Source organism: Moschus berezovskii, chromosome 3 (genome assembly GCF_049115385.1).
Source record: "Moschus berezovskii isolate FMDL1 chromosome 3, NW_MosBer_1.0, whole genome shotgun sequence".
In the NCBI taxonomy this organism is placed as follows: domain Eukaryota; kingdom Metazoa; phylum Chordata; class Mammalia; order Artiodactyla; family Moschidae; genus Moschus; species Moschus berezovskii.
Genome location: NC_142462.1, coordinates 122,664,013 through 122,680,955, shown reverse-complemented (window position 1 = coordinate 122,680,955; position 16,943 = coordinate 122,664,013). Strand labels below are relative to the sequence as shown.

General features: G+C 42.2%; 2 protein-coding genes across 2 annotated transcripts; both read left to right on the top strand.

The window, feature by feature from the left end:
• The first annotated feature begins 2,417 nt into the window (after positions 1 to 2,417).
• LOC148778422 (GTPase IMAP family member 7-like) lies at positions 2,418 to 12,844 on the top strand. Its single transcript, XM_088831975.1, has 2 exons — positions 2,418 to 2,618; positions 12,107 to 12,844. The coding sequence occupies exon 2, from the start codon at positions 12,164 to 12,166 to the stop codon at positions 12,842 to 12,844; it is 681 nt and encodes a 226-aa protein (XP_088688101.1). The 5' UTR covers positions 2,418 to 2,618; positions 12,107 to 12,163.
• An 88-nt stretch (positions 12,845 to 12,932) lies between these two features.
• Positions 12,933 to 16,306, top strand: LOC148778421 (GTPase IMAP family member 7-like). The gene is made up of 2 exons (XM_088831970.1): positions 12,933 to 12,956; positions 14,865 to 16,306. Exons 1-2 carry the CDS (start codon positions 12,933 to 12,935, stop codon positions 15,762 to 15,764), a joined length of 924 nt encoding a protein of 307 aa, XP_088688096.1. The 3' UTR covers positions 15,765 to 16,306.
• The last annotated feature ends 637 nt before the right edge of the window (positions 16,307 to 16,943 follow it).

Here is a 16,943-nt window from a genome sequence, read left to right as displayed (position 1 = left end):
AGTGAAGGTGATGGAATTCCCATTGAGCTATTTCAAATTCTAAAAGATGATGCTGTGAAAGTGCTGCACTCAATATGCCAGCAAACTTGGAAAACTCAGCAGTGGCCACAGGACTGGAAAAGGTCAGTTTTCCTTCCAATTCCAAAGAAGGGCCATGCCAAAAAATGCTCAAACTACCACACAATTGCACTCATCTTACACGCTAGCAAAGTAATGCTCAAGATTCAATAAGCAAGGCTTCAACAGTTCGTGAACCGTGAACTTCCAGATGTTCAAGCTGGTTTTAGAAAAGGCAGAGGAACCAGAGATCCAATTGCATACAAAATGGCAACCCACTCCACTGTTCTTGCCTGGAGAATCCCAGGGACGGGGGAGCCTGGTGGGCTTCCATCTGTGGGGTTGCACAGAGTGGGACATGACTGAAGCGACTTAGCAGCAGCAGCAGCAGCAGCAGCTGGGTCATAGAAAAAGCAAGAGAATTCCAGAAAAGCATCTACTTCTGCTTCATTGACTACACTAAATCCTTTGACTGTGTAGATCACAACAAACCATGGAAAATTCTTCAAGAGATGGGAATCCCAGATCACCTTACCTGCCTCCTGAGAACTCTGTATGCTGGTCAAGAAGCAACAGTTAGAACCAGACGTGGAACAACAGACTGGTTCCAAATAGGAAAAGGAATGCATCAAGGCTGTATATTTTCACCCTGCTTATTTAACTTATATGAAGAGTTTATCACCCGAGATGCTGGGCTGGAAGAAGCACAAGCTGGAATCAAGATTGCTGGGAGAAATATCAGTAACCTTAGATATGCAAATGACACAACCCTCATGGCAGAAAGTAAAGAGGAACTAAAGAGCTTCTTGATGAAAGTGAAAGAAGAGAGCGAGAAAGCTGGGTTAAACCTCAACATTCAAAAAACAAAGGTCATGGCATCCAGTCCCATCACATCATGGGAAATAGATGGGGAAACAATGGAAACAGTGACATACTTTCTTTTCTTGGGCTCCAAAGTCACTGCAGATGGTGACTGAAGCCATGAAATTAAAAGATGCTTGCACCTTGAAAGAAAAGCTAGGAGCAACCTAGATAGCATATTAAAAAGCAGAGCCATTACATTGCCGGAAAAGGTCCGTCTAGTCAAAGCTATGGTTTTTCTAGTAGTCGTGTATGGATGTGAGAGTTGGACTGTAAAGAAAACCGAGACCTGAAGAACTGATGCTTTTGAACTGTTGTGTTGGACAAGACTCTTGAGAGTCCCTTGGACTGCAAGGTGATCGAACCAGTCAGTCCTAAAGGAAATCAGTCCTGAATATTCATTGGAAGGACTGATGCTGAAGCTGAAACTCCAATCCTCTGGCCACCTGATGTGAAGAACTGACTCACTGGGACAGACACTGATGCTGGGAAAGATTGAAGGTGGGAGGAGAAGGGGATGACAAAAGATGAGATGGTTGGATGGCATCACCAACTCATGGATATGAGTTTGAGTAAGCAGTGGGATTCGCTCATGGATAGAGAAGCCTGGCGTGCTGCAGTCCGTGGCGTCACAAAGAGTCTGACGCGACTGAGCAACTGAACTGAACTGAACTGAATGGAGCTTGAAAGGGCTTCCCTGATAGCTCAGTCTCTAGAATCCACCTGCAATGCAGGAGACTCCGGTTCAATTTCTAGGTTGGGAAGATCCACTGGAGAAGGGATAGGCTACTTACTCCAGTATTCTTGGGTTTCCCTGGTGGCTCAGCTGGTAAAGAATCGCCTGCAATGCGGGATACCTGGGTTCGATCCTGGGCTTGGGAAGATCCCCTGGAGAAGGGAAAGGCTACCCACTCCAGCATTCTGGCCTGAAGAATTCCATGGACTGTATAGTCCATGCAGTTCCAAAGAGTGGGATATGACTGAGAAACTTTCACTTTCACTATGGAGCTTAAAAGAAAGACATTTATTACCTCCTAGTTCTTGAGGTTCAAACTTAAGATGCTGGCAGAGCCGTGCTCTCTGAAGGCTCTCAGGGAGGCTGCTTTCTGGCCCCTCCTGGGCTTCTGGGGCTGCTGGCAATCCTCAGCTTCTAGATGCTGCAACCTCTTTCCTCTTGACTTTCACTATAAGCAGAAGGAGGAACCAGGCTGCACCTTCCACACTTTGCTTGGAAATCACTTCAGTTAAATGGTCAGGTTCATCATTTACAAGATCTACTTTCCACCCAACAGTAGAACAGGCAGTATCCCCAGGAAACAGTGAGCCATGTGTCTGACTTACTTCTTTCCTGAAGCGCCCTGTGGTCTCTCACAGCTCCCAAGAGAGATGATCAGACACTGTGTCTGGTTTTCTGGGCAAGATTTAGGTCATTTACTATAACCTCAAACAACAAGTATAATTTTTGGAAATTTTGCTGTGACTGCAGGCACATGGAGAAAAAGCTTCCAACTTGGCAAACCTAAACAACATTTATGGGCAATATTTCTGTCTCTTTAAAAAAAAAAAAAATGTCTTTTCTAACCACACCCAATTTGCTTCCTGGCTCTGAGGTCTCAGAGGTGCAGCAGTTAAAGCGAAAACAGGGGCTCAAACAGCTCTCTGGAAGAAACTGGACAGCTCATCAAATCCTTCAAAAGCAGGTGAGCCTAGCTGAGAAGAGGTGACAGAGCTGTAGGGGCAGTAGGATACCTGGAGTTGGAGAGGGCATGGATTCTGGCCTGAGAAGGGACCACGTGCTGTGCAAGCAACTCCACCAAGAAGATGCTGCCAGAGTGGGAGTGGTGGGGGGGTAGGGAGGGGAGTAAGGGTGTTTGTTAGCATAATATCCATGCATCTCATTTTAACATGACGATCTTTTGCTGAACACTACACTTTACATCCAGTTGTTGTTGGGATACACATTGAGTACACTTGATAACCCAGACATTTCTCTTAAGAAGAAATGCACTCCTAAGGCAGGTCTTTAGAGTTGGAAGGCAAATAGAGGCCACTTAGTCTAAATCTCTCTTTTTTAAAATTTAGTTCCTATTTTATATTGCAGTATAGTTGATTATAAATCAACTACATTTTTGGCGGTAAATGGTATTTGAAGACTGAAATCTGGCACTAAGGGTGCTTGTTGATACTTGGCTCATTGTTTTTATGCCTTTTCAATGAAGTTCAAAACTATACAAACATACACAACCAAGAATAGGATTCCTGAAAATAATTTTTTGCAGGTCTTTCTGAGGGGAGAGTAGTGGGAGAAGTTAAATATATCCCACTGGGGATGGACAAAGAAATGACCGCTTTGTCAGGTCTCTTGGAACGATTTTTTGTGTGGTTCATTCACAACACAAAATACAATTAGGTTCGTTCGCTTCATTTGCTTTTGATTTTTACTAGTATTTTGAAACATAACTTTTACTGTATAATTGTTTAAACTATTTATATGGCTTTAAGATCAAATCTGTGAAGTGTAAGTATATCCCAACAAGTCTAGTTCCCAACGTCTGTCCCCGTGCCCTCCTTCCTCTTTTTCCCATCCCCATCTAAGTCACTTATTATTTGTTTATTTTTCAGATTATTCTGCCATTTTTTCTACAGATGAATGAAAAATAAATATTTTGCATTTATACATGTAGGTCACATTCCTCCTTGTTAGAGAAATGCTGGTAAACTGTGCATTATTTTCTTCACTTTGCTTTTTTGCTTAATGATGTATTCTACAGATGTCTCCATACTGGGATATAGAGACATACTTTATTCCTTTTTACAGTTGGTTAGTAATTCACTGTGTGAATGTACTTTAGTTAATTCAATCAGGTCCCTAATGATGGGCATTTGATACGTTTTTGGTCTTTTGAGGTTTCAAACAGTGGTGCAGTTAACAGCCTTCTGCATAATTTTCTTCTGTTTTTTTTTTTTTTTTTGTCGGTGTACCTTTGGGATAAGTCCTAAAATTGTGATTGGTAATCAAAGGGTAAATGCATATGTACCGTGGCAAGTTCTTGCTAACTTCTCCTCTGGTTCTTTTAGACTGTTTTTCTCTTCCTAATGGTCCGCAGGAGACGACCTGTCTCCCATAACCCTCTGTTTCTAAACCGCTGTCTATCTGTTTGCCTGCACTGGGTCATAGTTGCAGCACACGGGATCTTCGTTGCCTCATGTGGGATCTCTCCTCGGGACACATGGACTCTCTGGTTGTGCTGGGATTAGTTGCTCCACGGCATGTGGGATCTTAGTTCCTCAACCAGGGGTAGAACCTTCATCCCCAGCATTGCAAGGCTGGGTCTTAACCACTGGGCCACCAGGGAGTCCCTCCCCTATACCTTTTACCAATAGATTATGCCAACAAACTTGAATTTTGCCAAACCTGTACGTGAGAAATAACGTCATACTATAACTTTAATCAATTAATTAATGTTATTATGTTTTGATATATTTTTCTATGCGTGAATGTTAATCTTTTTGTATATTCAAAAGATATTTACATTTTTTCATGAACTTGTTCATTCATATCTCTTACCCCATTTTCTACTGAGTTATTGGTCGTTTTTCTACTTTTAGATATTGTTAGTTTCCTAAATTATTTTTAGAAGTATAGTCAATTTACTATAATTGCAGCAAAGTGGTTTAGTTTTATATATATGTATACATTACTGATGGTCTTGGTCCCTGTCTCCTGTACAATGTCACGAACCTCCGTCCAGAGTTCATCAGGCACTCTATCAATCAGATCTAGTCCCTTAAATCTATTTCTCACTTCCACTGCATAATCATAAGGGATTTGATTGAGGTCATATCTGAATGGTCTAGTGGTTTTCCCTACTTTCTTCAATTTAAGTCTGAATTTGGCAATAAGGAGTTCATGATCTGAGCCACAGTCAGCTCCTGGTCTTGTTTTCGCTAACTGTATACAGCTTCTCCATCTTTGGTTGCAAAGAATATAATCAATCTGATTTCGGTGTTGACCATCTGGTGATGTCCATGTGTAGAGTCTTTTCTTGTGTTGTTGGAAGAGGGTGTTTGCTATGACCAGTGCATTCTCTTGACAAAACTCTATTAGCCTTTGCCCTGCTTCATTCCGTGCTCCAAGGCCAAATTTGCCAGTTACTCCAGGTGTTTCTTGACTTCCTACTTTTGCATTCCAGTCCCCTAGAATGAAAAGGACATCTTTTTTGGGTGTTAGTTCTAAAAGGTCTTGTAGGTCTTCATAGAACCGATTAACTTCGGCTTCTTCAGCAGTACTGGTTGGGGCATAGGCCTGGATTACTGTAATATTGAATGGTTTGCCTTGGAAACGAACAGAAATCATCCTGTCATTTTTAAGATTGCATCCAAGTACTGCATTTCGGACTCTTTTGTTGACCATGATGGCTACTCCATTTCTTCTAAGGGATGCAAAAGAGCGAAATGACTGTCTGAGGAGGCCTTACAAATAGCTGTAAAAAGAAGAGAGGCGAAAAGCAAAGGAGAAAAGGAAAGATATAAGCATCTGAATGCAGAGTTCCAAAGAATAGCAAGGAGAGATAAGAAAGCCTTCCTCAGTGATCAATGCAAAGAAATAGAGGGAAACAACAGAATAGGAAAAACAAGAGACCTCTTCAAGAAAATTAGAGATTCCAAGGGAACTTTTCATGCAAAGATGGGCTCGATAAAGGACAGAAATGGTATGGACCTAACAGAAGCAGAAGATATTAAGAAGAGGTGGCAGGAATACACAGAAGAACTGTACAAAAAAGATCTTCACGACCAAGATAGTCACGATAATGTGATCACTGACCTAGAGCCAGACATCTTGGAATGTGAAGTCAAGTGGGCCTTAGAAAGCATCACTACGAACAAAGCTAGTGGAGGTGATGGAATTCCAGTTGAGCTATTTCAAGTCTTGAAAGATGATGCTGTGAAAGTGCTGCACTCAATATGCCAGCAGATTTGGAAAACTCAGCAGTGGCCACAGGACTGGAAGAGGTCAGTCTTCATTCCAATCCCAAAGAAAGGCAATGCCAAAGAATGCTCAAACTACCACACAATTGCACTCATCTCACACGCTAGTAAAGTCATGCTCAAAATTCTCCAAGCCAGGCTTCAGCAGTATGTAAACCGTGAACTCCCAGATGTTCAAGCAGGTTTTAGAAAAGGCAGAGGCACCAGAGATCAAATTGCCAACATCTGCTGGATAATGGAGAAAGCAAGAGAGTTTCAGAAAAACATCTATTTCTGCTTCATTGACTATGCCAAAGCCTTTGACTGTGTGGATCACAATAAACTGTGGAACATTCTGAAAGAGATGGGAATCCCAGACCACCTGACCTGCCTCTTGAGAAACCTGTATGCAGGTCAGGAAGCAACAGTTAGAACCGGTCATGGAACAACAGACTGGTTCCAAATAGGAAAAGGTGTACGTCAAGGTTGTATATTGTCACCTTGCTTATTTAACTTATATGCAGAGTACATCATGAGGAACGCTGGGCTGGAAGAAGCACAAGCTGGAATCAAGATTGCTGGGAGAAATATCAATAACCTCAGATATGCAGATGACACTACCCTTATGGCAGAAAGTGAAGAGGAACTCAAAAACCTCTTGATGAAAGTGAAAGAGGAGAGTGAAAAGGTTGGCTTGAAGCTCAACATTCAGAAAACAAAGATCATGGCATCTGGTCCCATCACTTCATGGGAAATAGATGGAAAAACAGTGGAAACAGTGTCAGACTTTGTTTTTTTGGGCTCCAAAATCACTGCAGATGCTGATTGCAGCCATAAAATTAAAAGACGCTTGCTCCTTGGAAGGAAAGTTATGACCAACCTTGATAGTATATTAAAAAGCAGAGACATTACTTTGCCGACCAAGGTCCGTCTAGTCAAGGCAATGGTTTTTCCCGTGGTCATGTATGGATGTGAGAGTTGGACTGTGAAGAAAGCTGATCGCCGAAGAATCGATGCTTTTGAACTGTGGTGTTGGAGAAGACTCTTGAGAGTCCCTTATACTGCAAGGAGATCCAACCAGTCCATTCTAAAGGAGATCAATCCTGGATGTTCATTGGAGGGACTGATGCTAAAGCTGAAACTCCAATACTTTGGCCATCTCATGAGACGAGTTGACTCACTGGAAAAGACTCTGATGCTGGGAAAGGTTGGGGGCGGGAGGAGAAGGGGACGACGGAGAATGAGATGGCTGGATGGCATCACCGACTCTGTGGACATGAGTTTGAGTGTACTCCGGGAGTTGGTGATGGACAGGGAGGCCTGGCGTGCTGTGATTCATGGGGTCGCGGAGAGTCGGACACGACTGAGCGACTGAACTGAACTGAACTGAACTGATACATTACTGATACTCTTCCATTATAATTATTACAAAATTTTGAATATAGTTCCTAATTACTATTCAGTAAACCATTGTTGCTTATGTATTTTATATACAGTGGTGTGTGAAAGTCACTCAGTCGTGTCTGACTCTTTGCAATCCCATGAACTGCAGCATTCCAGGCTTCCCTGTCCATCACCAACTCCTGGAGTCTACCCAAACCCATGTCGATAGAGTTGGTGATGTCATCCAACCATCTCATCTTCTGTCATCCCCTTCTCCTCCCGCCCTCAATCTTTCCCAGCATCAGGGTCTTTTCAAATGAGTCAGCTCTTCCCATCAGGTGGCCAAAGTATTGGAGTTTCAGCTTCAACATCAGTCCTTCCAATGAACACCCAGTACTGATTTCCTTTAGCATGGACTGGTTTGATCTCCTTGCAGTATAAGGGACTCTCAAGAGTCTTCTCCAACACCACAGTTCAAAAGCATCGATTCTTCGGTGATCAGCTTTCTTTATAGTCCAACTCTCACATCCATACACGACCACTGGAAAAACCATAGGCTTGACTAGATGGACCTTTGTCAACAAAGTAGTGTCTCTGCTTTTTAATATGCTTTCTAGGTTGGTCATAACTTTCCTTTCAAGGAGTAAGTGTCTTTTAATTTCATGGCTGCAATCACCACATGCAGTGATTTTGGAGCCCAGAAAAATAAAGTTAGCCATTGTTTCCACTGTTTCCCCATCTATTTCCCATGAAGAGAAGGGACCAGATGCCATGATTTTAGTTTTCTGAATGTTGAGCTTTAAGCCAACTTTTTCACTTTCCTCTTTCACTTTCATCAAGAGGCTCTTTAGTTCTTCACTTTCTGCCATAAGGGTGGTGTCATCTGCATATCTGAGGTGATTGATATATATCCTGGCAATCTTCATTCTGGCCTGTTCCTCCAGCTCAGCATTTCTCATGAGGTACTCTGCATAGAAGTTAAATAAGCTGGGTGACATGTACAACCTTGACGTACTCCTTTTGCTATTTGGAACCAGTCTGTTGTTCCATGTACAGTTCTGACTGTTGCTTCCTGACCTGCATACAGGTTTCTCAAGAGGCAGGTCAGGTGGTCTGGTATTCCCATCTCTTTCAGAATTTTCCACAGTTTATTGGGATCCACACAGTCAAAGGCTTTGGCATAGTCAATGAAGCAGAAATAGATGTTTTCCTGGAACTCTCTTGCTTTCTCCATGATCCAGCGGATGTTGGCAATTTGATCTCTGGCTCCTCTGCTTTTTCTAAAACCAACTTGAACTTCTGGAAGTTCACAGTTCAAGTATTGCTGAAGCCTGGCTTGGAGAATTGAGCATGACTTTACTAGCGTGTGAGATGAGTGCAATTGTGCGGTAGTTTGAGCATTCTTTGGCATTGCCTTTCTTTGGGATTGGAATGAAAACTGACTTTTTCCAGTCCTGTGGCCACTGCTGAGTTTTCCAAATTTGCTGGCATATTGAATGCAGCACTTTCACAGCATCATCTTTCAGCATTTGAAATAGCTCAACTCGAATTCCATCACCTCCACTAGCTTTGTTCATAGTGATGCTTCCTAAGGTCCACTGACTTCACATTCCAGGATGTCTGGCTCTAGGTGAGTGATCACACCATCGTGATTATCTGGGTCATGAGATCTTTTTTGTACAGTTCTTCCGTAGTCCATGGAATTCTCTGGAGTGGGTAGCCATAATACTGGAGTGGGTAGCCTTTCCCTTCTCCAGGGGATCTTCCTAACCCAGGGATAGAACCCAGGTCTCACACATTGCAGGTGGATTCTTTACCCGCTGAGCCACAAGGAATATATAGTGGTATGTATCCACAAATCCAGTACTCCTAATTTATCCCTTTTCCCAGTACTCTTGCCTGGAGAATCCCATGGACAGAGAAGCCTGGTAGACTGCAGTCCATGGGGTCGCTGAGAGATGGACACGACTGAGCATCTTCACTTTCACTTTTCACTTTCACGCATTGGAGAAGGACATGGCAACCCACTCCAGTGTTCTTGCCTGGAGAATCCCAGGGACAGGGGAGCCTGGTGGGCTGCCGTCTATGGGGTCGCACAGAGTCGGACACGACTGAAGCGACTTAGCAGCAGCAGCAGCTGGCTTTCCTATTTGGTAATCATAAGTTTGTTTTCTGTGTCAGTGAGTCTGTTCCTGTTTTGTAAATAAGGTCATTTATTTTTTAGATTCCACATATAAATTGTACCATGTAATATTTGCTTTTTTCTGTCTGACTGACTTCACTCAATGTGAAAACATCTCATTTCATCCATGTTGCTGCAGATGGCATTATTTCATTCTCTTTTATGGCTGAGTAATATCCCACTGTATATACAAACCACAGTTCTTTACACATTCATCTGTAGACGGACAATTAGGTTGTTTCCATGTCTGGGCTATTGTAAATAGTGCTACTATGAACATAGGGCCGCATGTATCTTTTCAAATTAGAGCTTTATCTGGGTAATATGCCCAGGAGTTGGATTGCTGGATCATATGGCAACTCTATTTCTAGTTTCTTGAGGATCTTCTATACTGTTCTTCATAGAGGTTATACCAATTTATGTATCCACCAACAGTGGAGGAGGGTTCCCTTTTCTTCACACTCTCTCCAGCATTATTTGTAGATTTTTTGATGGTGGCAGTTCTGACTGCTGTGAGGTGATACATCAAGGTATTTTTGATTGCATTTCTTGAGCAATTAGTGATGCTGAGCATCTTTTCATGTGCTTACTGACCATTTGTAGAGATATTATTTGTATAAAAGAGAAATGGCCCTTCTTTTATATAAGCAAGAAAAATTTTTCCCCTGGTTTGACATTTGTGTTTTAATTTGTATATCCCCACAATATCTGTTTTTGTGTAATCAAATTTAGCAGTCTCTTTCCTTACTCAGGGCTTCCCTGTGGCTCAGCTCATAAAGAATCCACCTCCAATGAGGGAGACCTGGGTTCAATCCCTGGGTTGGGAAGATAATCTGGAGAAGGGAAAGGCTACCCACTCCAGTATTCTGGCCTGGAGAATTCCATGGATGGTGTAGTCCATGGGATCGCAAAGAGTCGTACATGACTAAGTGATTTTCACACAACTTTACTCTATTCCAAATCTTATAAATATTTTACCTATACCTCAGTTACAAAGATTTACTCATGTTTCTTCTATTATTTATATGAATTAACTTTTTCTACATTTAAATTTCAAATCTATTTGGAAGTTGAATGGCAAGAAGAAATGGAAGCAGTTTTATTTATTCTCTATGGTTATCTCAATATTCCTTATTAGTCCATCTTTCTTGGCATTGATGTGAGATGCTACCTTACCGAATATAAATGTAGCATAATGCAGATGATTTGAATATAAATGAATATTGTGTGATCAACTTGGCCTATATTTGAATTTTCTGTTTTTGTTTCACTGTTCTATCTATGCACCAATATCATACTGCTTTAATTATAGAAACTGTTATATTCTACTATCTGGCAAAGCTAGTCTTACTTCTTTTTTTTTTTTTTTGGCTTGATTGCCCAGGCTAATTTTTTTTTCCTTCATCCAAATAAGTTTTATAATCAACTGCTTTAGTTGCTGCGTTTCCCAGGTGGCTCAATGGCAAAGAATCCACCTGCCAATGCAGGAGGCTCAGGTTTGATTCCTGGGTCTGTAAGATCCTCTGGAGAAGGAAATGGCAAAGCACTCTAGTATTCTTGCCTGGGTAACGCCATGGATGGAGGCTACAATAAATGGGGCAGGCTACAATAAATGGGATCACAAAAGAGTTTGATACAACTTAGTGGCCGAACAACAATTTTAGTTGCATGAAAAAAAAAAGTGATAACAAAATTTTTTTTATTTTATATATACATATAATCATGTTACAGTAGAACTGATTAACTTAAATTTGATGAACTGCTTTAAACATGAATCAGGATTGAATTTGGCCAAATGACTCTTATGCACCTAGTTACTTTTCTTCTTAATCTCTTAATGGGATGTATTGTAACAGTCAAAATTCTCATGTTGAAACACCCTAGTATAGCTGACCGGAGAAGGCAATGGCAAGCCACTCCAGTACTCTTGCCTGGAAAATCCCATGGATGGAGAAGCCTGGTAGGCTGCAGTCCATGGGGTCGCTAGGGGTCGGACACGACTGAGTGACTTCACTTTCACTTTTCACTTTCACACATTGGAGAAGGAAATGGCAACCCACTCCAGTGTTCTTGCCTGGAGAATCCCAGGGACGGGGGAGCCTGGTGGGCTTCCGTCTATGGGGTCACACAGAGTCGGACACGACTGAAGTGACGCAGCAGCAGCAGCAGCAGCAGCAGTATAGCTGACAATGGTACTTACTCATGTGATACTGCTTTTCGCATCTAATAATTTATTTAGGACTTTTGTATGAATATTTACACATAAGACATGTCTGTAGCTTTATTTATTGTGAAAGCTTTGTTACCTTTGGAATCAACATTACACTTGCTTCACAGAAAAAACTGAACATTTTCCTTCATGGCTATGGGATCAGGAACAGTTTGAGTAGCACTGAGATTATCAGGTCTTTAGAGGTTTCAGGGAGTTCCCTATGAAACCATCAGGACTTGACATTTTGGTGGAGATACTCTAACTACTTGGTTATTTCTTCAATAACAAATGAAGTGTTTAAATTTGCTATCTCTACCGCGGTCAATACGCATAAGAGAATATTAGAAACTTTCAGTGAGGAAAAGAAGTAAAAAAAAAAAGAGTTGGAAGTGGTTCCTATTTACCTAAACTGACTCTTTCCCCCTCTCCCTCCTTTTCTTAAGGTGGTGTCTGGCCTTAGACACCCAGACTAAGAGCCTCTTGAGCCTCTTGATGTAAACATGGCTGCCACCCCGAACAACACCCTGAGGATCGTGCTGGTCGGGAGGACCGGAAGTGGGAAAAGTGCGACTGCAAACACCATTCTCGGGGAAAAAGTATTTGAGTCTAAGATTGGTGGGCCACTTGTTACCAAAACTTGTCAGAAAGCATTCCGGAAATGGAAGGGGAGAGAGCTTCTCGTTGTTGACACCCCAGGGCTCTTCAACACCAAGGAGACCAAGGACACCACCTGCAGGGAAATCAGCCGATGTCTCCTCGCCTCCTGTCCCGGGCCTCACGCCATCGTCTTGGTCCTGAGGCTGGGCCGCTACACACAGGAAGAGCAGCAAGCCGTGGCGATGGTCAAGAATCTGTTCGGGAATGAAGCCATGAAGTATATGATCATCTTATTCACTGGCAAAGAGGATCTGGGGGACCAGAGCCTGAGAGACTTTTTGAAGGATGCAGATGTAAGTCTACGAAGCCTCCTCCAGGAGTGTGGAGAGCGCTGCTGTGCCATCAGTAACATCAAATACACAGAGCAGGCTGAGAAGGAAGCTCAGGTGCAGGAGCTGCTGGAGCTGATAGACACGATGGTGCAGAACAACCGAGGGGCTTATTTTACCAACGCTGCACACAAGGGCACAGAGGTAAGAAAGAGAAAGGAGGAAGTCCTGAAGAAAATCCACCCTGATCACTGAGAAACACAGATTCTAAGAGTGGAAGAGGAGTGTGTTCAGGAATGCAAGAAGAGTGTGCGGGAAAGTGAGACAAGTTCAATCACTAAAGATGGACTATGAAGAAAAACTAAGAGTTAGGGAGGAGGTCCAAATAATTCCAGTCATATATTGGAGGAAATTACGAAGTTGCTTTTAAAAACATTTCATTTCTAGCAGTATATAGTTTAGCTTTTTAACAAAAATCTGGTGCATTTGGCATATTTCTCAGGTTGATGTGAGGAATGAATCCAATTTTATACTTTTTAAGATGATTAAGTTATTGCAAAGCTTCTCATTACATTGTCTATCTGTTCTTCACTGGTGGAATGCTGGGTTTGTTATACACTAAATGTCCCTAAACTAAGGAGTGTTTGTCTAGATTTTCTATGTTTTCCTTTGGTCTTTCTATTTGTGTGCCAATACTCTAAGGGGTTTTCCATATTATTTATATTCTGGCCTCCTCTTTTGTTTTTTTCTAATTCTCAATACTGTAATTACATTCCTATAACAAATATATTCTTCTCTTTGTATTGACAGATTTCTCAAATACCATATGAAAGTTAGGTGGAGATGGTTTTAGTTTTAGAGACAAAGTATTTCCCCATTAAGTAACTTGCTACCTCTCAAGAGGAGTAGAGAGATAAGAAAGTATGTGTCAATTCATATTTTATAGAACACTTTTACAATGAATGGCTATTGATGGGTTATATTAATGATTTTCCTCTCATTGAACCTCCCCCCGCTCCACTCTAGTTTTCTAGAGTAAATCCCAGTTGGTCAGAATTGAACCCTTTTTCAAATGTTGTCAGATTCTATTTTTGCTAATGTTTTATTAGGATTTTCTGTTGGTATTTGTAGAGCTTCCCAGGTAGCGCAGTGGTAAAGAATCTGCCTGCCAACGTAGGAGATGCAAGAGACTCCATTTTGGTCCCTGGGTCGGGAAGATCTCCAACTAAATTTTGGAGTAGGAAATAGCAACCTGCTCCAGTATTCTTGTCTGGAGAATTCCATGAGCTAGGTGCCCGGTGGGCTACAGTCCATGAGGTAGCAAATAATCAGATACAACTAGGCAACTGAGTACAATAACAACATTGGTATTCATAAATGAGATTCGTAAGTAGTTTTCTTTTTTGGTACAATCTTTGTCAGTTTGGCGGCTCAAAGTTACATTTATTTCTTAGAAAGGATAGGAAGGTTTACCTTTTCCCCTTACATTCTGAAATAATTTAAGTAAGATTGGGATTCTCTGGTCACTGAGAGTTTAAAAGAATTCTCCTGTGAAACTCTCTGGGACTTATGCTGTTTTGTGGGAGCCCTTCCACTGCTTTCTCTATAATTTCTTCCATTGTCACTGGTTTCCTTCAGTTTCATGTGTTTAGTGAGGTCAATACTCATAAGCGCTTCCTCTGTGTTGGAGTCTCCATGGGGGACTGTTGTGCTCTCTCTTCCACCCACCCTTTCTTTCCATTTATGTCTAGATTGTTAGTGCTTTTTAATGAACAGTCTTTCATAGGATAAGATGCTAAGTTCTTCCACCAGGATTCCTCGGATTTGGTATCTTAAACAAAATCGGATTTCCTCCAGAACAAAATGTATAGTATTTTGTTGTTGTTTAGTTGTTATGTCATGTCGGATTCTTTGCAACCCCATGGACTGCAACCCAACAGGCTCCTGTGTCCCTGAGATTTTCCAGGCAAGGATACTGGAGTGGGTTGCCATTTCCATCTTCATTTAGACATAAAAACAGTGGGGGAAAAAAAAGATAAAAACAGATTTTAAAATGGAAATCGCTGCTTTTATCACAGCAAAACAAGAAAGGGATGCAATGGGAACTAGAATAATAGGTAGAAGATATTGGGGAGGGAATCCTACAAGAAATACAGCTTTGCCCAGTTTAGGAAACTTGGAATGATTTATACATTCAGGAGAGTAAGAAAGGGTTGGGAATGGTTTCAACTTTATCTAAATATATATATTTTTTTCTTTTCCTGGTAAACCATAGCTGACTTGCCCACACTGTCTAGCTAATGCCCAGTACAAAACTCTGAGGATCGTGCTGGTCGGGAAGACCGGAAATGGAAAAAGTGCGACTGCAAACACCATTCTCGGGAAAAAACTATTCGAGTCTAGGATTGCTGCCGAAGCTGTTACCAGAACTTGCCAGAAAGCATCCCGGAAATGGAAGGGGAGAGAGCTTCTCGTTGTTGACACCCCAGGGCTCTTTGACACCAAGGAGACCCTGAACACCACCTGCAGGGAAATCTGCCGATGTGTCCTCGCCTCCTGTCCCGGGCCTCACGCCATCGTCTTGGTCCTGAGGCTGGGCCGCTACACACAGGAAGAGCAGCAAACCGTGGCGTTGGTCAAGAATCTGTTTGGGAAAAGAGCCATGAAGTATATGATCATCTTGTTCACTCGCAGAGATGAACTGGGGGACCAGAGACTGAGCGACTTTTTGAAGGATGCAGATGTAAACCTACGAAGCCTCCTCCAGGAGTGTGGAGAGCGCTGCTGTGCCATCAGTAACAACAAATACACAGAGCAGGCTGAGAAGGAAGCTCAGGTGCAGGAGCTGCTGGAGCTGATAGACACGATGGTGCAGAACAACCGAGGGGCTTACTTTTCTGACCGCATTTACGAGGACATAGACCACAAGCTGAGACAGCAGGAGGAACGCTTGAAGAAAATCTATGATGATGAATTACAAAGCCAAATTAAACTCGTAGAAAAGGAATATGCCCATGAACCACCGGAAGAAAAGGAGAAACGAATAAAGTTGCTAAGGCAGAAGCATGAGGAACGAATGAAAAATATAAGGGAACAAGCTGAGAAGAATATATTTCAAGTTGCATTCGACATGATTAAAAATCTTCTTTTAAGCATATGGGAGATGTTCTGGTAGTATAAAGTTTATTTTTACTCCTCATTTCACTATAACTTGTTAATACGGTAGTTGATAGTTTCCAAAGATGGTTAAAACCATATTTTCTGACTTCTTACAATCGGACTTTGTCTTATGATCTCTCTCCCTTGGGCTATGCATCTATGTCCCTACCCTTGATATTGGAGGGACTTTGTGACTGCTTTGAGAAATAGTGGGTGGTTGAAGCAACACCATGTGACTTCTAAGATTAGATAGGGAAAATGCCTCCTTGCTCTTCCACATTGGTTACCCTTGGAATTTGCCCACCCTGTTGTGAGGAAGCCTGAGTAGAAGCCCAAGTCGCCCCCATGAAGAGGACCTGAAGTCACTGGTCCACTCCCCTGGCTGAGATTTCATCGGCCATCCAGAACCACTTGCTGGCCGTGCAAGTGAGGCAACAGAGTGGATTCTCCAGCTGCCAACTGATGAAACTGCAAAGAGAAAGATGAGCCATCCCCACGGGGTCCTGCCCAAATTGCAGATTCGTGAGAAAAATAAATGATTGCTGTTCTTTTAAACCACTACGTTTTGGGATGATTTGTTATGCAGTGAGGGCTGCACGCAAGCAGGCTAAGTTGTTTCAGTCCTGTCTGACTCTTTGGACAATCCTGTGGACTCTTTGGAGCCCACCAGGCTCCTTTGTCTGAGAGATTCTCCAGGCAAGAATATTGGAGTGGGTTGCCATGCCACCCTCCAGGCGATCTTCCTGACCTAGGGGTCAAACCCACATCACTTACATCTCATACATTGGTAGGGGGGGTTCCTTACCACTAGCATCATCTGGGAAACCCATGCAGTGAGAATTAACTAGAATTAAATATCTTCCCAGCTCATTCCCCAGCACTCCTACCTGTCCTTCCACACAATGCCAACAAATTTAAGAGTTTATGAAATTGACATAACCAGGTAATGATCCATTTTGTAGAGTTCAAAGATTCAATCTGGGAAAATTCAAATAAGAAACCTTGCCTATGTTAAGTGTAGGCCCACTGATGTAATAACTGGTGTGTTATTTCAATCCACACCTAGGAGAACTTTGTTTATGAAGCATGGGCTTCTCTGGCACCATTATTCTGGGTTCATGGAGATGTCGAAGTTGGCAAATTCTCTTGCTTTTTTCTCTCCTCTTTTTGCTATTAAATGTATCTCTTTTTCTGC